At 37.6% G+C, this 26,202-nt stretch overlaps 1 protein-coding gene, 1 long non-coding RNA gene and 1 pseudogene across 3 annotated transcripts in view; 2 read left to right on the top strand and 1 right to left on the bottom strand.

Annotated features, from left to right (window-relative positions):
• Positions 1-2,661: 2,661 nt before the first annotated feature.
• On the top strand, positions 2,662-12,960 carry LOC144642855 (uncharacterized). The gene is made up of 11 exons (XM_078501951.1): positions 2,662-3,096; positions 3,686-3,755; positions 4,426-4,517; positions 5,398-5,455; positions 5,820-5,933; positions 7,113-7,214; positions 8,317-8,362; positions 8,677-8,763; positions 9,330-9,561; positions 10,634-10,921; positions 11,513-12,960. Exons 1-11 carry the CDS (start codon positions 2,999-3,001, stop codon positions 11,799-11,801), a joined length of 1,476 nt encoding a protein of 491 aa, XP_078358077.1. The 5' UTR covers positions 2,662-2,998; the 3' UTR covers positions 11,802-12,960.
• Positions 12,925-25,829, bottom strand: LOC144644319 (uncharacterized). Its single transcript, XR_013569090.1, has 3 exons — positions 25,544-25,829; positions 17,094-17,178; positions 12,925-16,780 (listed from the first exon to the last, which is right to left on the bottom strand). It is a non-coding gene; the product is annotated as an uncharacterized LOC144644319 (long non-coding RNA).
• The window catches only part of LOC144642281 (uncharacterized), a 38,318-nt pseudogene continuing 31,220 nt past the window's right edge, over positions 19,105-26,202 (top strand). The window contains exons 1-3 of the transcript XR_013568718.1: positions 19,105-20,174; positions 20,271-20,353; positions 20,467-20,563. The product of XR_013568718.1 is annotated as an uncharacterized LOC144642281 (transcript). The remainder of the gene's footprint in view (positions 20,175-20,270; positions 20,354-20,466; positions 20,564-26,202) is intronic.

The raw sequence follows: 26,202 nt of genomic DNA, 5'->3' as shown, positions 1-26,202 counted from the left end.
GATAATAAAATACAACAATAAAATTATTATGCAGATTTGCTATACTTGAGCCGAAACCTGTGAACAATAGTTTTTAAACCAAATATTTTTTTTATGCAGATAAGTAACGGAGAATTAAAAAGGAATCATCGATTGGATTGGAGCTATTTTCTCAATGATCTGCTAAAATAGAAGAATAAAGATTTCAGTTTAGCAACAAAATAAGAGGATGAATATTAGGAGACTACGATTGGATGGGTTTATTTACTTGCTTCATCGTCATTACGTTGGGAAGCGAGCACCTGTTAAGAGCCGCCAGTTTAAACAACGTATTTGCAAACACTTGTTACTCTAAAATGCCGTCTGCCGCCATCGAAACTCAATCATAAACTGAATAGAAGACATTTCATAGGATTTAATCTCTTTCGAGTTCAGTTATTTGCTGTTGGTGATGAGAATGTGATCAAACATAATTCTCGGGTTCTATAAAAACGTCTTCAAACAATATCAGAAACAAAAACTTTCAATATTTTTAAAGTTATTAGCGGTATCTTTTGTCCTCTTTTAAAGTTGCCATGGAATAAATTTTCTAGTCTTCTGACCCTGTTTAGTAAATGTTTTTTATCCGTATCATCGAGTTAACTGTAATAGAATACCAAAGACGAGGAAATATTAAAAATTGCGAATTGAGATGATTATACTCCCCGTGGCTTTATTTGTTCTCTAGCAAGAATCTGTACACTATTTGTGCGTACTATATAACACACTGAAAGATCTAACACGGCCGGTGAATAAGCTAATTTGCGGCATTAATAAAGGCGAATATGCATATAACACCGAAAATGAATTTGCTAATTAACCATCTATAGCGCTACAGTACCACTGATTTTAAAATGTAAATAACAAAAATCAAATGATAATGGCCGTTTTCACACTAGAGACGGACAAATCGTCTGAGACGGACAAATCGTCTGAGACGGACAAATCTTCCTAGCGTAAAAACGAGACGGACACGATTTTGGACGTACAAGTCGTCTGAATTTGTCCGTCGATTTGGCCGTCTGGGAAGACGATTTTTCAAAGACTTGGTCGTCTAGATGGACAAGTCGTCAAAAAGCCGTCTTAAATTGACATTAGACGAACAAATCGTCAGACGACTTGTCCGTCTAGATGATTTGTCCCCCTTCTAGTGTGAAAACGGCCAATTTCTGCATGGGTGGATATTAAAACTTAGTACAATAATATCAGTGCTGTTTTGGAAAAGACTTCCGATGTGTTCAATACAACTGTAGCTAAACAAATTGCCATTGGTTTTATTGACAAAGAGCCGAAACGCTGAAATTTGCCGTTTACTTCGTTTTCCTTACCAGTCATACGGGCGGTGTTTAATTTTTAAAAGACAAGAACTGCAAGGCTGACACTATGTAGAAATGAAAAAACCTTAACGGGACAACGACATGATAGAGTCCAAAATGAAAGTAAAAAATGCAAACTCTGGACAGCTGTTTCTACCTGATTGGGTCTCTTCAGCAGAGTGTATGCCGCACAGAATAGACTGACAACCAGCGCAAAGACAGTTGTCTATAAAGTGCTCGTGGTAATGACAATCCGGATATCGATGGGTTCAAATTCAAATGCCCGCCCATTGATCATAGCCGCATGACTATTACTAATTATAGTTCACCACTAAATTTTCTCCGATTCTGATTGGTTTAAATTGAACACGTGACGCGATAGTGCCCGTCCGCCGGAGGGCACAATCAGCCCATAGTGCCCTCCCGTGAAAAATGTCCGGATCGATAGTGCCCGCCCGTGTCTGTTTTTTGTAAACAAGCTGCCTGCAGACAAAAAAAAACCAACCAAATTCACTGCATTGAGTGGGTTTCTCGTCTGGTTTTGTTTCGTTTGTTAAATTTTGGCTTTCAATTGAGTTTTTTTATCCTCAAAAGTAAAAATAATTCACGATGATTGTTTTTGTATGTGCGCGCGGAAGAAAATTTAGTGGTGAACAATAAAGACAATAGAGTGTTTCTGTCTCGGAACTATCGGTCTGATAGTTGCCCCTTGGAAATTTGATGTTCTTAAAACTAGCGTATTTGCCGTCGAAGCTTCGCTTCTCGGGCTAATATTTGTTTTAAGAACATCAAATTTCCGCGGGGCAACTATCAGCCGATAGTTCCTCGACAGAAACACTCTATTGTTAAAATAGGTCAAGAATTCGAAATAGAATGTCGTTGTCTCGGTAAGGAAAGTGAGGATAGACAGAACTATCCTTTTACTAAAAACATGGAAAAACCATGTGAAAACAGTGAAAATGTACAGCATATCGGATTTAAAAAGATCTACGGTCAAATAAAACTGAAAGTGACAACTGAAAGCAAGGGACCGCGGACGAAAATGCTGCTCGTGTACGTAGGAGCTGGCGACAGCTCTAATCAGCCAAAAATAAAAATACAAAGACAATTTTTCATACGACTTGATTTTTAATGACCGTGTTTTTCATTTCCTTAACGATAAACCGGATTTGCCCTGGCTTCAGCGGTTTTCTTTCTAAGCGAAAAAGGCTAAAAAGGACAAAAAACCCTACAAATTTCAGGTAGAGAAGGCTCGGGAACCTGGGATATTACATAACGTATGTGTATTTTGTTGTTCAGCCGCTGTACAGTTAGAGAAGCCCGCAATGACAACAGTTTTGGTTGCTAAAGATATTTGTTTTCGCGCAGAAAAGTGCAGTAAATCTGACTTTGGAACGTCCGAAAAGGAGCAATCAGGTCTCTAAAATACTTCTAGGGTTAGGGGACATTGTTTACAAGCTATCGACGGAAGATTTTGCAGCGTAGTAAGGCAAACCAACTGTAGTCACTGAGCGACAGTTGTCGCTATGGCCGGCGAAATTAGTGTATCAAGGCTGTAAAATGTAAACGAAGCAATCTAATTTTCTCAGTAAGAGAGACGATGCCTGGATTTTACGCGTCTGGTAAAGCCGTTGTGTTTATGGTGTCGTTCTGAGTGGCTAAGGATGGAGTTCGCCTTCAACATCAACGACCTTCTACCTGATCCCATCACACTTGTAGACGATAAATTGGCTCCATTTCGGTCTCGAGTGAAAAATGACAGGTGAGTTCCGTGGTAAAATCTTGCTTGATTATAGCACAGTCATTGAAGAACAACTATTGAAGCTGTTGTTATGGAATAACCTGTGCTACCTGTGCTATACATACAAAACAATTTATACTTACATGCAGTTGAATCCCGATAACTCGAACCTCCCGCTATTAAACTCAACCTTTTTCGATTCCCCTCCAGGCCATATTTTCTTGCTAATTTTGCCCTCGATAACTTGAACCTTTTTCGATTTCCCTTGAAGGTTTGAGTTATCGGGATTCGACTGTACATGTAGCTATTTTGAACATGTATATGTTGTGGTTTAATTTTATCTCTGGTTTAAAATGTTTCAAACCAGTTTGATTTTTATTTCCTTTTGTTTCAGATTATGATAATGAATGTGAGACAATAGAAAATAAAAATCAAACTGGTTTGAAAAATTTTAAACCAAATATAAAATTAAACCGCAACATATATGTATCATTCAATTATAAGTTTAAAGCTTACGTAACTTCTTGTACATTAAGTCGGTTATTAAATATGTTGATTTTATCAGACGCTTAGCAGTAGATAAGGTAATAACATCTTTGTTGGTCGAAAGGTATGAATTTGCAAACAAGCAATCTCAGCTCAAAACAGTGATTGATAAAATGGGTGATGCTTCAACAAGGGTGAGTGTTATTTGTTGTTATTTCTTTGTTAGAGGAATTATTGCATGTCCTGATATTCAGCATGCTTTCTGTAAGGGGTAGAAAACAGCATGAATGCAATATCTAAATTATGGGTAATCTCTATCTTATGCCAGTACTATATATATTATGCCCAATTTTGAAAACTCTTTGTGCATGTATACCTAGCCTGCGTAGCTGGCAGGATTCGCGACCAAGTGCAAGTGCTTTGTTTATGGCAAACTGCAGAGAGATGGCACTACTGAGCCACGAGGGAATTGGAGAGGATTTGAGACTTGCGGCTGCACCGTGGATGCAAGCTTCGCCCAGGATTTTTCTTGCCCCGCACCCTCACCTCACCCCACCACTAATCCCTCCAGACACGCAGGCTAATGTATACCCAATCCCCTGACCCACTCTACTTCTAACACCTGGGTTATCTTATGGTAGTGAATTACAATACATGCAACCAGTACCTGTACTTCACAAGTTTGATTTGTAAACTTGCCTCTGGTACCTTTAGCCATTATCAATCCTAAATTCTTGATGCCAAGCTGCTGCTGCAGTATACATGTAACTCGCAGTGACATCCATTTCAAATGTATTTACAGATTATGGAGAGTGATGTAAAAAGACAATATTTATTTTGTTTATTTGATTCAAATCTTCCCAGGCTCAAGGGTTGCGAGCACCTATCACCAGTGCAGTAAAACTCCAACATTCAGATCACAGGCTTTATACTATGAAGGATCCATCGGCAAATAGGTGGGTTTTTATTCTTGTGCTCTTAGTCACTACCTAGTTTTGAATTGAATGGACTATTCCCCAGGACCTGTCCCTCAAAATTAAGGTCACTGAACATGATCGGGTAGTTCCCGCAGCTGGTCTTCTTGTGTAATCTCTTCTAGGGATTTGTTTTGGGGACTATTTACAGTTAGTCGTTCCCTCCTGTGTGCCAGACTTTCAATGTTTTTACTCAAAGGGCAAATGAATAAGGTGACTTTTAGAGAAAAGAAAGTTATATTTTTTTCCTTGGCATAATGTTTTGAATTAATTAACAATAGCTCGCCGGTTTTCTTGAGCAATGTCAACGGGCGAGCGGGCTTCGCTCATGACGGGGCGGTGTCTATGTTGGCTCTAAGGATTGCAGTCCAAAACCACTATGTGCACTTTAAAGACATCGGTAATCGAGAAATCCACTAGGCTGCGCCGCGCGACTGTTTTCTTCGGCGAATAGAAAACAGTGGGAGAACCAATCAGATTCGCGGATTCATGACACAGTTGAGTTTCTACTAATAAGAAGTAGTAGAAGCTTACCTGAAGTATGGACCTCCCACAACGGTAATTTAATCTTTCATTGTCATCAATTTGTTACATAATTAACTCTTTCCATTTCTTTGGTTTTCTTTTTTCAATTGACTTTTGTAATTTTTTTCTCTCTTCGAAAAATCACAGCTACAGCATTTTTAATACCAGTCTAAACTCATGGGTAGTTTCTGTAGATACCTGACTGTGCCTTAAGTTCATTAGGACAACAACCCAACTGTTTTACAAGGAAGTTGAGATCTCAAAGTTATAAGTGTACATATAAATATTTGCATACAGTTGAAGGAAGTGATACTGAGTGTTCATATTTACACCTTAGTGGTTTAGGTGCAGTTGTGGGGATTCTAAAAGTTGGTCATAAGAAGCTGTTTTTACTGGTAAGTATTGGTGTAGTACTAATTATTGTATGATTGTCTATCATGGTATGAAGCAACATGCATATGAAGTGAACATGACTTGCAAAATCAGTGGTTTAGAGGAGCAACAATCTAAGAATCAGTACAGCGCATATACCGGTAAGTTGTGGTTCAAGTTCTCCCTTGTAACAAATTGGTACTTTTTTTGTTCTGTTGAATGGTAATAATTATGATTTAATAAATAAAAACCAAGGAAAATACCAGATTGTATCAAGGGTAACATTGAACCACAGCATAATTTTATTGCATTCTGTTTTTTTGTAAGTATAAATGAAAGTCAAACGGATACAGAATTATTAAACACGTGTCTTGCCTGTGTCAACAGGACATGCAAAGTGTGCAATATGAAGTCAATCCCTTGTGTGTACTGGATTTCTACATCCATGAGTCTCGTCAAAGAACAGGCTGTGGCAAGAGGATATTCGAGCACATGCTGAAGGTACATATACTATAATCTGAGTAATTTTTAGTAATTGTGTACAGATCTGTAGATAATAAGGGAGGGGGAAAAAAAAACCAAATAAAATAATTTTACAATTAACAATTAGATATGCAAGAAGCTAGTGATTGTTTTTTGCCTCGATGAGTTACATGTATCCGCAATGCATTATGCACATTTATACAGTTGATGTATGTTTCTCTTTTGAGTATTTATAAGACAAACAATCCACTGTCAGTCAGGGTTTTCAAAACAAGCCGGCAACTGCCGGAGTTCTGCCGGCTACTTGATTGCATGTCGCTGGTTACTCTGGTCATAGCAATCAGACAAACATGCTCAGTGTTGTCACAGCCGCCTACTCTTCCAGTTGTTGACACTTACTTCAAAAAATTTTAAATCCCTGACTGTACCAAACAGAACATGGATGCTGCTACATTTACGCATAATTCATAGGGCATGGAAACCCTCAAAACGCTCATGAAAACTTACAGATCTGAGAAGTTCTAAAAACTTCAAACCTAGCATACCCAACGTTGTTAGCAAGGGACAGACTTTGCAAAAAATTAATGTGGCTTTTCTCTTTGTACATGTATGTTTCTATTGGCTGTGTTAGGTTTACAAGAAATTGTGTCAAAGTGTACAGCTGCCATCATTTTCCTTATGGTAGATTAGCACATTTTCAGGGATCATAATAACTTTATACCCAAGGTGCTTTCCCGGGGGCGGGGGGGGGGGCACTCCCTATAATGGCCTATACGGGGAGGCTCCGCCCGAAAGGGGTACCGTTTTCATGCTTCAGGTATATAAAAGGGTAGGAATTTCACAAGTTTAGGTATGTGAAAGGGTAGGGAAATCTGTCATTTAGGTATTTAAAGGGGCCTTTAATGAAAATATTTTGAACAGACGCACCTTATGGCTGTATCATTTTAATTTATCAAACGCTTCATAAAAATGAGAATTAAGACTTCCTGTTTTACATGTAGGTATATGTCATGTCATTTCCAAAGGTTTGTGAAAGGGGTACCTTTTTTAATAAAAGGTATACGAAAGGGGTGCCTTTTCTGTCAAAATGGTATCCCGGGGGGGGGGGGGAGTTCTTGAAATACTGTGATGTCTGCCTTAGGTATAACTTTTTAGCGCTGTTTTTTCTTTATTTTTATATTACATGTATGTTTGTAGATGGAGGGTAGAATGGCACACCAAGTTGCTATTGACAGACCATCCCATAAGTTTGTATCTTTTCTGAAGAAGTATTATGGTCTGAAGAATGCCATACCACAGGTTAGTCAGAGGTTTAACTAGAAAATTAGTCTGGAATTCTGGCCGACATCTCAAAGCATTTATGAGAAGTGAAAGGAAGTGAATCTGTGTGAACCCCCAGTGCTAAATGTAAAAAAAAAAAAAAAAAAAAAAAAAAAAAAAAAACCGGAATAAACATGTATGTGTATTTCCAGCATCCACCAAATCAAGTTACAAAAAGATCAAAATCGCTGCTTAAAGGGGCAGTGTCACCGAGATTTAGTGCTACTTGAAAATCCAATGAAGGTGTTGGTATTAATTGAAAATCCACTAAAAGTGGCCTGCCCTTGCTAAAACGTAAAAAAAGTGTGCTAGTCTAAAATTGTTAAAAAGTGGTGTGGGCGTGGACAGGTACGAAGAAAGTGACCTAAAAACTTGAAAAAGTCAGGCCAACGTTTTCAAGTTTGACAATGTTAGTTAGTTAGTTCTCTTCGCGCCATGAGGCGTATAAGGCTGTAACTGTCTCTCGCCAACTAGCCCTGTCTTGCCCTGCGCCCCTGACTTCCGACCAGCTGGACCACCCCTTTTGTCTGCATTCTTTTTTCACCGTCCTTCTCCAAGTGAATGTTACTTGGATGAAAATTGCATAAAACCATTGATTATGGTTTATTTACATCTTAGAAAATGAGTTTATGCATTTTTTTAAAAGGTTATTTTGTTGATCAGTGAAGTGTACTCTCGCTGTTCTAGCATAGTTTACACAAAAAGAAAATATAGAAAAAAGAAGAAGACTTCTCGTGACACTGTTCCTTTAATACAGATACCTTTTCTGTGCTCAAGGAAAGTGGTGAAGTGGAGGAATGTGCAGTTTAGGATCTTTTGAGGTTTTAGTTGTCCTTAAGCACTATTTGCCCAACTTGTTTCAAAAGGAGAACATTTAAAGACCTGTTTTAAAATTAACACGAGGTCAAGGTTGGTGGGTTCTAATCCTCCTTTCTGTCGATCTCTGGGCTGATTGAGTTTCCAGTCCTGAGTCGATATCAATTGGTAGTTGGCTATATTTACATGTATATGTAAATAATGTACATTTGTGCACTTTTAGCATGGTGATTAAGCATATGGCTGACATTCCTCTTGTTTTCAGGCCAACAACTTTGTTATTCACGAGCATTTCTTCTCGGATTTGCAAGGTAAGAATAGAGTCGCTTGGCTGTAACAAATATGCGCTCACTAAAACTGTAACAGATACGCTTAAGTAGCCTGCGTAGGTCTTTCAGTTCACATCGCACGATTACAGGACGATTAGCAAAGAAGCTACCGTTTAACTATCGTGTGACAAGAACTGCCAGCTTTGCACGCTATTGTATGTGTATGCTTGAGGGCTCAATTGCTCGCTGAATCTTTTGTCATTCCTTCCGTTCCTCATTTGTCCTGTCTGTCTGTCTGTCTGTCTGTCTGTCTGTTTATTCATTTATTTATTGTTCTTTTTTTATATGTGATCTAGCTGTCGGTCATGTACCTCGCCGAAGCCAGCGCCTTGCTAATGCTGGCCAGTCAGCAAGGCCGCCAGTTCATCCATACAGAAGAACAAGTAAGATCAATTAACACAATTCTGTTCTAGTTTGGGGTGACTCATGCTACGTTTTTGCCTTCAGTTTTCTTGCTTATCCGCTTGTAATCTTCGGACGTTGATATGACTTTGCAATCCGTTTCTTCATGTACAGTTAAGTTTTGTCAATTCTTACTCATAGCTATAGCCAACTACTGTAAAAGCGCTGGAGAAGCCCTCCTCTAGAACTTCATTTTTTAACCAATTTCCCCGTCACCTTTTCCTAAAGCCCTCCACCCCTCAAACCTCGATGTTATACGTCTTAGACCAAAACAGTCAGTTATCCTCCCACTTAATCTGTATCACTTTTTTCCACATCATCTGTTTTATTATGTCCGCTAGCCGAATTAATGTTTGAAATAAGCCCCCTCCGCTCTCTATTGACTCCCCTCTCTATTAAAGCCAACCCCCCCTATCACTCCACAAAAGATCTTGGAAAAGAAAAAAAAGGCCCCCAGGGAGAGGCGTAAGTAGAATTTTAGTCCAGAGAGTTTCGAATCAGTAACCAACGGGGTCTGGACTCGCTCACTTTGTTTGCCCACTTACAGGCCAAAACATTGATGAACCACCATTGCTTCAGAGACGTCAGTCCGGCTCAAGTCTTCAGTCAAGTCGACCAAACAGTGGCCAAGAGTTTTCACACATACATAAAATGAATGATTCACTTCAAGATATAAACCTGCCGCCAATTGTACCCAGGCCTTCGTCAAGAAATTCAGCCCCAGGCTCACGAGGTTCCTCTGCAGTGCAGAGGTCTGTGACAAAGGGGATGGAGTTAGGGTAGGACGGCGCTAATGTTATGTTATGATTTTGTTTGTGTGCTTCTCCTTCGATAGACCATTTTTGTGTTTTACCAATGCACCAAACTGCACCTACAGTGTAATATTGATTTAACGTTTTTCTGGGATTTTCATGGATGCTGTGAAGACACGCAGATCCAAGATTTTTTGCAATCATATTAAAAGGGCTATGTCACGCAGTTTTACTGCAATTAATTTTCGGCACTGACCAACTGTTCATAGAACTAACTGAAATATCAAAATAATGGCTTAAATCTGTAGAATAACTCAAAAGAAACACAGAAAGGCCAAAATGGGGCATGCGTGGGCAACACTCGAAAAGATTAAAACGGATTGCGTTCGGGTAAACTTGAAAAACGTCGGCCCGACTTTTTTCAAGATTATCTCAATTTGTATAAAAGTGTCATTTACAATGCTCAAGATCATCTTTGTTTGTTATGTGGCCGTGATTTTACCAATAAACGACCTTTGCTCTGCCAATTTGAAGTTTACAGCTCTTAATTAACGAAAATAAATAGAATTACCTGAAATACCGTGACATAGCTCCTTTAAATGAGCAAATGTCTTGTTTGCTTGACTGAGGTCATTGCATAGGAGTCGATTAAAAATGAGGGTTTTCTAATAGGCGTGAGCTAGCCTACGGCATGATCCCATTACCCGGAGCGTGTAAATTCCATATATTTATGCAAAAGGCGTTTTGACTAGAAAAAGTTATTTTTATCTAAACTATTCCCGCGAAAATTTCTGTTTCTGATGAAGTAAGCTACTGATTTGCGAGGAAATACTGAATTTCATCGCATCATTTCAGAACACTCCAAACTATACAACTGTCTCGTGTAACTAAAACGACCCAAAGGATAAAAATAGTTGCATCCAGACACTCAATAATATGACGAGGCGTACAAAATAATAATAATAAATTATTGTTGCACTTGGGAGTTAAGCTAAGATAAAAGTCTGTAACGATTAACCAGCACTGAAGTTTTATTTTCATACCCCAATCGATCGTAAATGTAGTTTCTCTGACTTCCGTTTTTTTCATGAAATACCAGAACATCTGAAGCAACCAATCACGTTCGCTCAGAAGCTTACAACGCGTCACGTGGTCTGGCGGCTCGCGCCACATCGTACAGCCGCCACTCGCGGCGCGGAGGGTCAGCGGATATAGGAAAATCGAACAAAGACGTCGTAGCGGTGGACACGAACTGTAATATCAGTAGCTTTTATAGAAACAACAGTGGAGGGCGTGCAAGATCACTGCATCTCACTTCAGTTGAGAATCCTTTCGTGGAACAGGCGGTGACAGTACAGCCTGCTACACAGACACAACAACAAGAAAAGTAAGTGACGTTGGAATATAGTAATGCTAATGGGCAAGAAAAGACTGAAGTATGGTCGCCTTGTCAACTTACAAGGTCGACCAAAGGTTCAGCAATTGACCTAAAAAAAAAAGAAAAGAAAATGGCCAAAAAAAATATGGAAAACTTTGGTAAGAATTTCCTGAGGTTATCGGGTCCTTTACCTGCAATTCAAGACAAAAGTCCATGGGACTTTTTTCAAAATAGTACCCAGCTACAAATCACTAAGAGTTGAGAGGTCATTCAATTTTTCGACCCCCTCCCCCCAAATAACAATGTTGTTGAAATATTGTTACACAGTTGTGCTTTCATTTTAACTATCTTATTTTAAACATTTTTGCTATTAAAATATACATAACATTTAAAGGGCTAAAAAGAAATACAATATTTGCAAAATTGCAAAATATTTCATGATTAAAAATAAAAAACGTTACTCTGGTTAAAATTTCCGTAAAAAGTCCCAACGTTTCGGCTAAAACTTCAGCCTTCATCAGCCTTCATTGTTTATCTTATATGTTAATAAGATTAACAAATTCCTGATACAGCTATACATTTTTCTTTTCCTTTTACTAGACCATCGTCGACAGTAGCTTCACAATCGCCATCGTCAATAGCTTCACAAGCAAAAGTTGAGCAAGATCAAAACGCGAATACCACTGTCAATCAGGAAACTGCGCCTGCAAGCGGAGTAACTTCATCAGGAAACTTTTCCGTCAATGCCCTTTTTAACAATCATTTCGCCGTCCGACCTCCCTTCCTGGGAAGTTCCTGGAACATTTTTGGAGTGCCGACTTACTCAAACAAAGACTCTAGTTCGGCTTTGTACACGAGAAGAACTCAAAAGCGGCATCATCCGTTCTGATAAGAAAATCCTTAGACTGGCCAAAGATAATCTTTTTATTTTTTTAACCACAAGATAAGGGCAAAAAAATACCCGATTGTTTCCTTTCGTAATGAACGAAGAAAGCCCTTTCATAATCGCCCCTATTCGAATTTTGTCACTCAGGCATTTTACCACTAAGTGTAAACTTGTAAATTTTACCGTGAACGATTTTCAAAAACAGTAAACATGTTAAGAACACTCACGACTTGGAAACAGCATGGAAGTGATGCTGTAAACGAGGCAACCGATGTTATTTTGCATAAGGCCTTTTCTTTTGACAAATGTTGTTCAGCGTGAAATTGTCAACAATCCATGACATTTTAGTACTTCATACTGTAAACAGTCGTAAATGTATCTTGTTGTATATGTTGTTGTAAGGGCTCCTGCCTTGGTACAATCAGGTATTTTCTTTTGTTTTATAAATTATTCATCAATTACCGTACACCAGAACAAAGGAGTGTATTAAATTAAACCAAGGCCGGCCAGAGCTGCAAATAACACTCGGTCATCGGAAATTGGCCGACCAAAATTTGCTTATGTCCGACGAAGTCCCGAGTGTGGTCCGGACAATTTTTTGATCGTAAATTATTTTACGGCAACAATGAATAAAAGTCTGTCCGGTCACAGTTTTGTTTTGTCCGACCAAGATGGTGTCTTAGTAGGACAAAATTATTTAAAAACCAAAAACAAAAGCAAGGTACAGTGGCCAACCACAGAAACATAAACAACAGTGTACCTATTAGAGCTCGAAGCAAATACTCGTGTCAGGCCCTAAACGCGGGAAAACGGCAAGAAACGATTGTTTGAGCTGATGACGCGAGATTTTTTAAACCAATCATATAGCATAATATAGCAAAACTAAAACACTCCTGGATTACTTTTGACACTCAATTGAAAACAGCTCCAAACGAGTCACAGAAATAGTAAAGTTTTGTGTGCGGCTCGCCGACTATTTTTGAGTCGAATGCCATAATCTTTCAAAGGACCATAGGGTCTTGCAGTCAAATCCATTATTGATAAACTCCCCGATCAACCATCAACGCTATGTCACTCAGATAACTCAAATATATAGAGAATACAACTATAATATATTAGGATTGGATATTTTTTATGTATATAATGAGGCAATTTCTTTTTATTATTATTATTTTTTATAAAAAATTTGTTTGAAAAACAATTTCTACATCATGGTAGAAATAAGAAGCCCTTTTTGTGAATTCTTCCCATCAATTCACTTAGTTGATCATTGATATCATTAAATGAGTGTTTGCTGGCAAAATGTTGTGTTTGTTTCGCAATTTAATACTTTTATACTTATTTTATCACTTTGGTTGCAACTTAATATTATTCTTTATCCTGCTGAAACAATAAATAACATTTCCCGTCTTTCGCAGATTTGTGGGATACCTCTTACTCTAACTATGTGAAAAACGTAAACTACATGTTTGGAACATTCTCGCGCTGAAACACCGTTTGACATTGAACTTTAATGGAGGAAATACAAGTATTTCAAATGTTTGTGTTGGATCACACTGCTCTTTGAAATACGTAGAACTTTCCTTAACAAATTGAAAACAAAGGAAATGTTTTGCATTGTCGGGATGAACGTTCTTAAGAAAAAAAAATTGAATCGCTTAGGATGAGTAAAAATTTCTTGGCGATCAGATAGTGTCGAGTCGGTTTCCATGGCAACCATCACGGAGGTTTTCTATCAATTTGATGCATTGGGATGGTTTTCTATAATTTCAATCGTCCTCGCATTGGTGTTGCGTTCGAAGAACAAGAGATTCCAGAAACTCGTAGAATATAATTTAAACGAGTCATGTTACGCTACGGAAAGCCGAAGAAAGAAATACGATATTTCTTGGATGAAGTGTACTGAATTATCTTAAACTTGAGGGAACCCTGAAAGGGACTGTGTCACTAATTTCAGGCACATCTAGGCATGGAAAATGACCGTCAAATTCGGTGAAATATGAAAATAACCTTTCAGAACAGTGAAGGAACGTTTCAATAACCCAGCAAATACAAAGGATGGTTTAGATGGCCAAAAGCGACAGATTGAAACGGATTGCGATATGGGTTTTTGAAATATTGTTGAGCTGAACAGTTTTCAAAGATAATCTCGTTTGCTTGTAACTTTAAATTATTATGCCGTGGAGACACACGTGTTGGCAATAATGCTTTGGTTTTGTCATTTAGATCCATATAATTAATTTCTTCGCAAACATTACGTTTCATAGCGAGTATTTGGCAAAACTAAATGATATAAACTTAACTTAGCCGTGCACGCGTGACACAGTCCCTTTAAGATAGAGACGCCTACTGCATACCAATTTGTTTAAGCATCATTATCTGAAGCTAAAGTTCATTTTTTAAATTATAAATTCAGCCTTCGTTGCAGCAACAGGTTGCACTTTGCTGAATAATTCCCCAAATCCCTGCACCCACACCCGAAAAAAAATAACGCCTGCACGAGAAATTTTCGCGCAGCGGTGAACCAGAAACTTGTTCGCACGCCCACAGAAAAAAGACTACTTTATCAAACGGTAGGCGCTGGTGTAGGACTTTTATCTGTTGGAAATATCTTATCCCAAGATATTATGAAACTCGTATGAGTGTCATACTACAATCATACGTGATTTGGCTCACGTGCCCAATCTTTTACAGATCGATACAGAGTTAAATGTTATCTTCCAGTTTCTGGCTGGTTCACTTTTTGGTCACGACTGTTTTGGTTGACTTTAGCTCTCCAACTTGTAGCCACTAGACATTTCGTGATAAATTGAGTTCTCTGCCTATCGATCCAGGGCTCTGTCGGCAGCGGATGTCGTCTCTGGAGGAAACCGCCAGGCGACCGCCCTGACCGTGACCTGCTGACGAAAACAAAACAAGACGGACAGCACGCAAGAAAGTAGCCACCAATGGTTTAACTTGTAAAGACTATTGCTGTTTCTGCCATGGCTAATTACAAGTCGCATCCCATAATCCTATTCTCCTGTGATGCAGTCATTTGATTTGATTTCGGTAAACTGATAAGCTACCAAAGTTGCTAAGTTAAGCTAACTTAACTTGGTAACTTTAGGAGAGTTCACTTACTCTTTTAAGGCGCATTTACACGACAAAAAAATTTGGGTACGGTACGGACTTGTCAGAAAATTGGACCCGTCAAAATTTGGTGCAGACCTCACCACTTTTGTAGAGAAACAGTCAAATCAAATCGGGGCCATAGGCGCTTATGGCCCCGTTTTGATTTGACTGTTTCTCTACAAAAAAGGTGAGGTTCGGACCGTTTTTGTGAAGGGTCCGTACCCAAATTTCTCTGCCGTGTAAACGCGCCTCTTATTCCTATAACACTTAAATGTCCTATCTTGCCCATCTTTCTCTTGCTTAGAACGACATCTCCAATCAGAGCAACCCAAAAATCGTAACAATATTGGCTACTGAAGGCCATCCTCGAGGGTCACAACAGAAGTGTATCCAAGTTAAAAATTCATAGATTGGGAACTAAGCGATTACTCTTCTCGATTTTTCTAGACAGATCTTCAATTTTAATATCTTACGTCGACTGCTAATTCTTATGTCATGTCCTTCCAACGTGTTTCCGTCGACATTTTCAATTGCAAAACGGATGTTATGATATGGAATGACGAAGCGTTTTCTGTCACGGGCTGTAGCAATACCATGTAGTGTCTGAAACTGTAAAAGCTGAAAAACAAGCTCTGAGGCGCCAAGACTACGAAGAGTACGAAGGCAGGGATGGCGCCTCTTGTAAGAGGTTTATTTTGCGAATTTAAATTTCTAAGAAACATCTTAAGCGTCTAAGAACGGCACAGGTCATATTCTTAAATCCTTCCCATATATAGGAAGAAAGTTATAAGAAGTGTAGTGTGCATGTGAGTTGGTACATCATGTTCAAAATGAACCCAGCTCAGAACATGCAGAATTTCCATTTTAAAAATAGCATTGTAATATTGAACGATATAGCGTTATTGTTTAGCTAACAAAATATCGAAAGCCACTTAAGGGGTAAAGAGCTCGATGACGTTATAACACCCAGCGATGAGGTAAACAAGTGTAATATTTTAAAAAAGCTTTTGACCGATGTTTACATGAATCTGTGCCAAGTTTTAAGACTCCGGATTCCGCTTATCTAAATAATTGATCTTTACCTAAAACTGAACTCCCACGGTGGAAAAATCCAGAAAACTCCATTCAACCATGTCTATGTTAAAGTTTAGGTGGCCTGTCATGGGTAAAAGGTTACCTTGCACCAGAACAAGGTTGAACTAAGGTTGTATAAAGGCTACTAAAAGGTTTGCAAAACTGACCGTTAAGCCAGTAAAAGTGGATGCGTGCCGCCGGTTTATTTAAAAGAAAAAAAACGTTATCGCATTCGTGTGAAACAATACAAGCATGCCCACCTGTTTGCGTAGTCGGCACATCCAAGAGCGATAAGGCAGAGGACATGAGATCAAGTGAAGGAAGCTAAGGGCTTGGCCTTTTCCTTTTCTTTATTTTTGTGCTCACGAAAGACCCTGGATACACGAAAGGCCGGCGCCATGAATATTTCCAGCAGTTTCGAGAATTTTTGTGCAAAACTTTGGTGCGTTCAATTCGTGTTTGGCTGCATGCGCTTACTGTTCCAACTGTTTGTCAACAACATGCTGTAGTTTATTGAAGAGTAGATTCTGAGCGCTAATTGCTTTGCGGTGATTCCTAATTGCGCATTCACATTAATAGTGCGTTTGCATTTATATTTTATATTTTGGGTTTGTCAATTCAATATCGCAACTTTTTTTAATTTGAAAATAATTGGACCAAAAACCAAGGCCTAATCTAATGTACTCGATTTAAGCAATTTCTGGAGTATGGCCGTGGGATAAATAACATAGCAATTTTTAATTTCAATATCAATAATGTTTCAGCGACAGTCTCAGCTCTGTTTCACGTCTATCCTGCAAGGCAAATTATTATAAGACTTAGTTCATAGGCGCACACAGCATAAATAAGTGTCTTTAGAAAACGTGCATGAAATCTCTAGCTTAGAGTAGGTAAATATGTTGCGTGCAGACCGGGATTGTTGTTTTTTCCTGCCTACGCAGGAAGAAAAAAACCTCAGGAAGGAACTTTTCAAAATAACCTTCAGTATACAGATCTTGATATTTTTTTTGGAGTCATGTTTTTTTAACCTTCTGTATGGGTTAACTTTATTAGGTAAAAGTGGTTTATATTTACTTTTCTGTCCAAGTAAAAAAAAAATAAACTTACGATTTAGGCCACACCTTTCCTACTCCCTCTAAGTATCCCTCTTTGAACCTCTTTCACTGAAGTTGTGTAAATCCTTAAGTTTTGCCTGTTAAAAATTATTAACCTGAGTTTTATTTGGCCCGATTTATACTAGAGACGGATTATCCGTCTGGACGAACTTGCATTTTAATTAGGCGAGAATTTTTTAGTTCGTGCGATAATTCGTCAGTGTATAAATACGGGCAAACAGACGGATTATCGGTCCAGACCAACTATCTTCATAATTCGTCTAGGCGGACGAATTATGAAGATTGATGGTCTGGACCGATAATCCGTTTACTTGCGTATAGTTCTAAGCTCGTATTTTTCTCTCGTACTCAGTCCCCCAATTTCTGACGACGTGCATCCAATGTTCTAAGGGCTTGATCAATTGGTAGTTGTTTATGTACTGATTTGTTTATTCATTTTTATACTTATTCATGCCATTTTGAATAGTTTCTTTTTTCAAGTTTGTATAGGTTTTCACGTGCAATTCAAACTTTATTCAAATAGTAAGAAATGCAATTAAAATGGATTAAATTGCAAAATAAAACCTGAGTAGCAATGGCCGACCAACAGTGGTTTGTTTAGCTAGTTTTCCAGGAAACTATAAATGATTACATGAACAAGCGCTGTAATTAATATGAGAAGTTTCCGTGTTCTTTAGTTTAGCAAACTTATGGCTCATTGAAATTCAAGGCTTTTGTTTGGGGAAACACAAACTACCCTATCGATCTAGCCTCCTTTTTCTTTTTTTTGTTTCAAGTTGTAGTTAATAGATACAAAAAAGTTCTTGAAAAACGAGTAAGATCAGGTCAAATTGAGTCGTTATGTAAAGTTCTATTAAACTCTCCTTTCGTACCTCTTCTAATTTCTCGCTTACGGTCAGTGGAGAGAAAGATCGTTGTATTCTCATTTAAAAGCACAAATTATACCGACATGCTTCTTTTCATCCATGAGATTACAACTCATCTAATGTGACATTTTGCCCCTCATTTTGTTTTTACTGTTGCTTATCTCACTCAAACTAGCTGAATTGTGTGAACTGGCTTTTTTATCTTATATAGTTTTACGGTTAACGTGAGATCATCCATGCTTTCAAAGCGTATCGTTTTCAACAGATTTGTTCGACATCCCCCAGTGCGTTAGCCAAAGGCAGGTCACGTGAAGTTTATGGGTCTTTAATTTTATTGGCTTCGAGGTAAGAAAGAACCAAAAGTGTTATGTAACCGGGCCGTCGGGAAAAAATTGGCAAATGTTTAGCAGTATAACTGCTGCAAGGTTCTGTTATTTGTATTTGTACAAATTAGTAGGTTATTATTTTCCCTTTTGCTTCGTCTCGTTTAATGTTTGATGCTCATTCCAGGAAAAACAATAATCAAGTCATTTTGTGCAGTTAATCACGCTACCGAATGCTGCGGTCGATATCAGTCTTCGTGTTCAAGTACGTCCTTAGTTTAAGTTAAAACACGTGAGTCGTTAACAGAGCGTAATTTAACTTGGTTTTTCTATGAACGGTCGCATTCCAAGCGCGAAATTTCTTGGTTTGTGTCGTTCCAAAACACTCCGATGACAAAGCAATCCGCATAGAAAGTGGCTAAAAATCTACTGAGCTTTATGTCCATGTAATAAATGATTCTTTGCTTATAATTGCATAACAAAAGGGACAAAAGATATCCACAAAACTGAAAGCATGCCCAATCTTGCATCCTCAGTGCATGATTGATCATCGTGGCGGAAAACGAAAATATGCAAACACTGCTCTCGCCTTTTAGTTCCAGGTATTTTTCAAGCCATGCAGAGCTTACCTTGTAAACGGCAATGTTCGAGAAATTCATAGTCTCTTATTTATTCGTAGCTTCAGGCTAGGATGGTATCTTGTCTCTGTAGTGTGACCGATTGTAAATTTTGTTTACTCATTCTATGATTTTTGGGCAAAGCTGTTCAAAAAGTTACAAAACCAATATTGACATAGAAAAAACTTGACCACATTTTCCACTCGTAAAGCAGGATCATCGTTTGTTGACGTAAGTGACGCAAGAATTCAATCATATGCCCTTCTGTAACACTAAAACAAAACTCAAGGACTCATGCAAATATTTCCATTTTCCAAAAATAGTTCATACGTAACACCTCAGCACTTTGCACCTGAGTGTGTTCTTAGTGGTTCGAGCGTTTTGTGTATGTCTTTGCACTTAAAACAACTCTTTCCATTCTTTCGCCCATAACTTTTGTATGTTAATCTCTGGTATAAAGTGTTTTTTCCTTAGGCGCAAGTGCTATTTTTGATAATAATGCTTGAAGCCGAATTCCTGAATTCCTTCAGTCTTGGCAAGAAGTCCACTAACTGCCCCCGTTCGAATTTACTGGAACTTGTTGTATGTAACCTTGACGCATATTACAAACAAACTAGAGCTGATACCATTTGAGAAATACAAATACCAATATGTGCTCGTAAAATGTTGTTACTTAATTGCTTCGCTATTTGCAAACCCTTCGAGCATAACACATCTTAAAATCACTTGGCTTCATCGAGCCAACATGCGTAGAATCGTTTGCCATCGACATTTTCCGCTTCTTTGAAAAGTTAATTAAAAAGAATAAAAATCCAGCATTGTTAAATTATAACGCACTCGTATATCCTTTATTTCAGAGAAAGTTTTGTTCCTCTTCGATGCGACAAATTACCCGTTTGAGTGCTTATTTCGTCATACGGTGATTAATAACCCCAGATGGCCTCTCATTTGAGTAAAGAGTCACGTCAAACCAGCGACTGTGCAACCTTTAGAAACATCAGCAATTATCACCAAAACAAAGGGCCACATTCCGATTGGCTGTTTTGCAATAAACACTTTAGACCAGAAAGGGGTTCTCTCGCATAAGTAATGAACGTCGATATCGGACAGTGTACGAGATTGCTACTGAGAAAGTCAATGAACAACATGGTTCATCCGATTGAGGAAAAGAATTGTGGATGCTTCTTGCGCAAATAACTTGTATTTTACCAGCTTGGATTTGCCGCAATGTTGTCGGAAAAGCTTGAAGGGTGGCTCACCATATTAAGTAAGTAACTGGACAACTGAGTGAAAATTAGAAATCGGAAATCAGTAAAGAATAGTTTACTAATTCCAGTTTGAATTTTTCCTTTCACGCTGTTAGCCGAGGACGGAAGCGAGTGGCTCAACCGACTGTGTGTGCTGTTTTCAAACGAGAAGAAACTGAGAACGTTCATCGATGATATAGTGAGTAGCTGTCAAATTCTCTCTTCTGAAGAGTTGAACGGCAAAGAGGTCAGCTTTTACGAACTGACATAAGATTTTAAGTGACTAATGCTTGTTCTGTTATCTTTTCAAAGGAATATCTCGATTGCGTACGGTTTCTTTCGGCAACAAATAAAATCAAGAACAAACTCTGCGACTGCCCCGATCTGATCTCCAATCCAACGCATGAAGGTAATTTTATTTAATTTGCGTATTTTTTTTAAAGAAATTCACTTTTGATGCCTCTATCATATGCCCCTGACAAGCAACGGGATATGAGAATATTGACTTATTCAAAGTATGAAACCGGTATCACAATATTATAATGGCCCCTGAATTTGATTTCTCATGCCGACTCAAACCTCGTTTTGCGTCATGTATTACTTTTGTGAATTTATCTAAACAACGGTCACTCCCGCAGTTTAATTATTGTCATTACTCGATCGCAAGGCAAGAATATCTTTCAGTAAATAAACACCATATTTACTCCATTGCACCATCAGTGACTAAACTGAACGTTTGCTGTGACATTGCAGTGGGTTTAACAGTCGGAGATAGCGATTGTTTTATTCACAGTTATCTCAGAGAGCAACTTTTATCGAGAATGATCGACTTTACCATCTCAAAATGATTATTCGCGATACGTTTTTGATTATCAGTTGTTTTGGTGAGTTTGCCCAACTCAGAACTAGCGGATGATTAAATATTGTGTAGGATGATTAAGTAACCCTATATTAAACATGATTTTTATTTTGCTTTTTTAAACAATTAGAGAATAAACTCGCTTGTTTGGAATACTGATGATAAAAACAAACTTGAACCGGAGCGAAAATTTCCTTGGTCCACTAATTTCTGTAGTTAGTCAAAGCAGGCCGTGCCTTTGTTTACATACACTGATCTTACAAAGCGTTACAAAGGTCTTTGTTTGTGATTCTGTGTTCTGTTATGATAGTGGCAATTCATCGTGGTCTAGAAATGCCAAATCATTCCTCGCGAATTGGTGCAAAAATCTGAAGCCGTAGCCAGAAACATCTATAATTACTATTATTTTTTTGTAGCCCAAAATTAGCCATTTTTGCCCCCGGGCTTCAATGCTTAGTCACCCCTAAGCTATTACCATTGTTTCGACAAATTAACGCACTTTTGCATTTCCTTTCGGAGTTTATTTTTACGTTAAAGTTTGAAGAAATGTTTCATCAAAGGTAAGTTAAAAATTTCAAAGATTGTTCTGGCAGATCGTGATAAAATGAAAAGTTCTTCTTCTAGATTTTCATCCCTCGTAAACAATACACTCCTGTGTCGCAAATAGCTGGGCCTATATTCACCTGTAGTCTTATTCTCTGTCAGCTTTTCACTACACGTTGGCGGTTTTTGTACGCAACCATTGTTCAACTTGTTAACGTGTCAATCAAAGACGCCGACGAAGCCGAACTTCCCTTTGATCTTGCCGCGGCCAGATCAAAGGCTTAATATAGGGACCTCTGAACGGTTGCATGCTGATAAATTTGTTGTAAAAGTTTACAAATTTGTCTATTATCGTGGATAAATATTTACGTTTTATACTATTAAGTATTTGTCTATTTTTTACCGTAAATTGGTGTCTATTTAGGTTTTCGGCGTTTCTTTTGAAATCGCAAATGATCCAAGCCTTTCCCACCTTGTCTGAACTAATTGTTTTACGAAGTATTAAACATTAGTTGGTGTTGGCAAAATTACTCACAAAGGCTGAATGCCGGATTTAAAACGTGGCTTTGCGGTTTTTTATTAGGCTAAAAGAGGGATTACTTGAAACAATCATTTCTCTTTCAAATACTAATTATACACGATGTTGTCGATCATAACGAGTCACGTCATAAAGTATTTTTATTTACTGTCTACATTCAACCTCCTGCCAAGGGAAAGACTTTTTTGTTCTAAATCAAAGATTGCAATGTCGACTTTACAAGCGTGTCCACTTTTCATCTTTTCCTTATTAAATTTCCAAAAAAGGTGTTCATTAAAGATGAAGCTTTTGTCAGTATCAAAGAAGTGAAATTACGGTTTATTAGCAATTCTGTTTGGCGGTTTTACTTCTATATTTGTGTGTACGTGAAGAGCTTCACGTAAACCCGCGACGACTGTGATAAAATCAATACTGTATATTATTATGTTTTAATAAATTTTAAGACAATACTTTTTTTCACCAGGAGGATTTTGGTTGTTGTTGAGAAATGATAAAAAAGCAGTTGTTATTCAATAAACTAGCCGAGCAGGCGACCAGAGAGACACGTCTGAAATTCAGGCTAACAATAAACATTCAAATAGGTAAATTGTATCTCAGATAGTATCATATTTCGTCGAGAAACTGACTATCTTTTTATGGTTGTCAAAGGAGGAATTTAAAAATTATTTCCACAACAGTTTTCAATATAAATACTGCTTTGATTTTTAAAGGACGTTTATGCATTGTTCTAATTTAAATTATAAGTTTAAAAAATCACATCAAATGGCACAAAAGATAATATTAAACAATATAAATTAGTTTGAAAACATTTTGATCAGTCAATTCTTTCAAAGGCAATTATGTTCATGTTTGTTGGAACACATTATTTATACTCGAATTGACTTATATTTAGGGACTTGTAAGCGAACAGAAATATTAAGTGAACAGAAATATTAAGTGATGTTTGTAATTTGTTATGTTTCATGTAATTTGTTGTTTTAAATATATTTGTTTTCCATTGGCTATTTAATTTAGAGAATCTAGCCTTGATTAGCGATAGAATTTGTCGTTTACGGTTTTTTTTCCTTTGTTCATGAGAAAGGAAAGAAGTTTTTTTTAATTAATCCAGAGGGCCTTCGAAAAATACCAAAATTAATCTTCATTTAATCTGTATTTCAGAAGCGTTAAAAAAAACGCGCTATGATAATATTAACTTCTTCCGCGTGGCTAAGCCAGTCTCTTCGTACTTGTGACAATTTAAAAACAATAAAACGTCCTGTAGGTATTTTAAAAATAATTCTTATAATTCTCACGGTATGAATGGACGAAATGAAAAAACAGTGGTAGCCTCCTTCACACAGATCAAGTTACCGGGGTTTTTTGTTCAGTTTGTGTTGTCGTTTAAAAATACCTTTTGCTAATCCCGTGGATTTCAGATTGTAAATATGATATTTTCCATTTCCGGCTTTCATCTGGTTTTTTTGGTTTCCGTTGTTACGCTTAAAATAAAAAAAATTCCCTCGCTGTCAACCAAAAAAGGAAATTATCGAACAACTTTTGCTTTCACTCGTGTCAGCGGAACCAACAACAAGCTGACGGAAAAGAATATTAACATCTAAAATTCTATAAAATGATACAGTTTCATAATTATTTTTCAATTAAAAAAACAATTGTAAAATGCCATCAAAGTGGTAAGGTGATCTAAAACAAACCACGTGCTTGTTTTATATTGCTTGCACTGTGAAAATTGTTAACTAAAGATAGATTTATTATTCAAAAGAGCTACAGGTCTGATTATTTTTGGCGAAGTGAAATTACGGTATCAGTCCAAACGGAACAAGTTAAATTCTTGCAAAAATCCCTTCGCTTACCACAAAAAAGAAAAAAATCATATTTGGCGCAAGACAGCGGAAGCCATTAACAAGCTGAACACCAAAGAAAGAATATGTTACATCTAGAATCCCATAAAAAAGGTGAATTTTAATCAAAACTATTATATTCAATCAAAAGAAAGCTTTTTTTATACCATAAAAATGGCAAGATGATCCCAAACAAATCAACCTACTCGTTATATAATTATTGCTCACACTGCGAAGGTTTTTAAGACAGAATTGACATTTTAAAAAATACTAGCCTGCGTAGCTGGCGGTATTGTTGGATTTTTAAAGCGCCCACCAGCAAGCGGCGAAGCCGCGACAACGAGCGGCGCAGCCGCGAGTGGCTATTTCAGCTTCTCCTCCCCAAGCCACTCGCGGCTGCGCCGCTCGTTGTCGCGGCTTCGCCGCTTGCTGGTGGGCGCTTTAAAAATCCAACAATACCGCCAGCTACGCAGGCTAAAAAAATACATGATATTTTATTGCCACTGGATTGGAACTATTGAATCAGTCACAGCGGATAAACCTAAGTTTCATATAAAAGTCCCTCGCCGAACACCACAAAAAGAAAACAAAAAAAGGGCTTTATTTGAGCTAAATCAAGCTGACCACCAACATATGAAGAGTATTTCACATCTAGAATCCTATAAAGTGATGAAGCATAATTCAAATACTACGACTACAAAACATTTTTAACAAGCATAAAACTGGGAAGGTAATCCGAAACAAACCACAGGCTCGGCTGGGAAGGTGATTCATAAAAACCGCATACTCGTTTTACATATGGTTTTATATTGTTTGCACCGCGAAAATTGTTAAGTTGAGGTATTATTAAAAATAGCTAAAAGTCACATTATTGGTCGCTGGGCGAATGTACGGAATCAGTCCCAGCGGAACAACTAAGGTTTTGGGCAAAAAGTCTTTTGCCGATCGCCAGAAAAAATTAGTAAGTGGAATTTTTCTTTGATGCGTGACAGCTTGAGCCAATGACAAGAAGAAACGAAATATTTCACATTTAGAATTCTATAGAGTGATGAAGTTTAATTAAAATACTTCAATTAAAGAAAGTGTAAAGTTTAATAAAACTGGTAAGAAACACAATTCAACCTGCCAGATTTATAATACTTACACCGCGAAAATTGTAAGAAAGAGTTCTAATTAGAATAGCTACAGGTCACATTATTGTAGCGTGAAGAAAAGCTTCTGAATCGGCGAAAGAATTGGTTCCTTGTGTTGTTAAATAAAAAAATACTTCAATTAAAGAAAGTGTAAAGTTTTATAAAACTGGTAAGAAACACAATTCAACCTATCATTTTTATATTGCTTAAACTGCGAAATTGTAAGATAGAATTATAATTAAAATAGCCACAGGTCACATCATTGTAACTAAAGAAAAACTTAAGAATCAGTGCAAGCGCAACAAGTTGGTTTCTTGTATTGTCAAGTGTCAAATTAACAGTCATTCTCGTGTTCAAAAACTCAAATAATTAGTTTTCCAAAGAACTGCTTATTGCTATACTGTTTTCGTCCAAATAATGATCTATTAAAACATGTTTACGCCAACAGTACAGGAAATGTTCATGCAACAGCACTTACCGACACTATTCATCGTCCAAGCAATTGACGAATCCTTTTTTGGCAGTTGTCAACTTCCGGAAATTAAAAGGAGTCAACGCTCGAGAAATCTGAACAAAATTTCAAAGTTGCAAAAGGGAAAACTTGCAGCTTTTGACACTTTTCGTTTGGTCGAGCTAAGTATTTTTGAGTTCAGTATAAATTTCGTACTCAATATACAGTCCAGTATTTCCAAGCTGTTTTAAGGCGTTAATGGAGCTGTGTGTCACAATATATAAATTATGGCAGTCCTTTAGCCATCCACAAAATTGCCTTGAAATCGAAAAAAACCTAAGTAGAAAAAAAAACACCAAGAAGATAATAGTAAACCAAACCTGAAACAGGGTGGTTAAAAATGGGAAAAAATTTTAATAGCGCCTTAAATCATGTATAGAGTGTTTAAGTATTTGTAGAGTGGCCAGACCTTCTGACTGCCACAGGTTAAATTAAAATAGAGTTTGAACCCACTGCGATCTATGAGCGGTGTTACTGTTTTCTTTTAAAAGAAGATACCTCTAGTACCGTGATTTAAGTCTTTTTCCTATAGCGATGCGACGCCAGTGCATACCGATGCTATCTTAAGAAGTAGAATATAAAGAAGCTAGAAAGCTATTTAATGTCACTGATTTAATCGCACGCGA

This window comes from Oculina patagonica, chromosome 1 (genome assembly GCF_052425735.1).
Source record: "Oculina patagonica isolate OP01 chromosome 1, crgOcupat, whole genome shotgun sequence".
Taxonomy (NCBI): Eukaryota; Metazoa; Cnidaria; class Anthozoa; order Scleractinia; family Oculinidae; genus Oculina; species Oculina patagonica.
The sequence above is the reverse complement of the archived record's forward strand: the minus strand, read 5'-3'. Positions and strand labels throughout refer to the sequence as shown.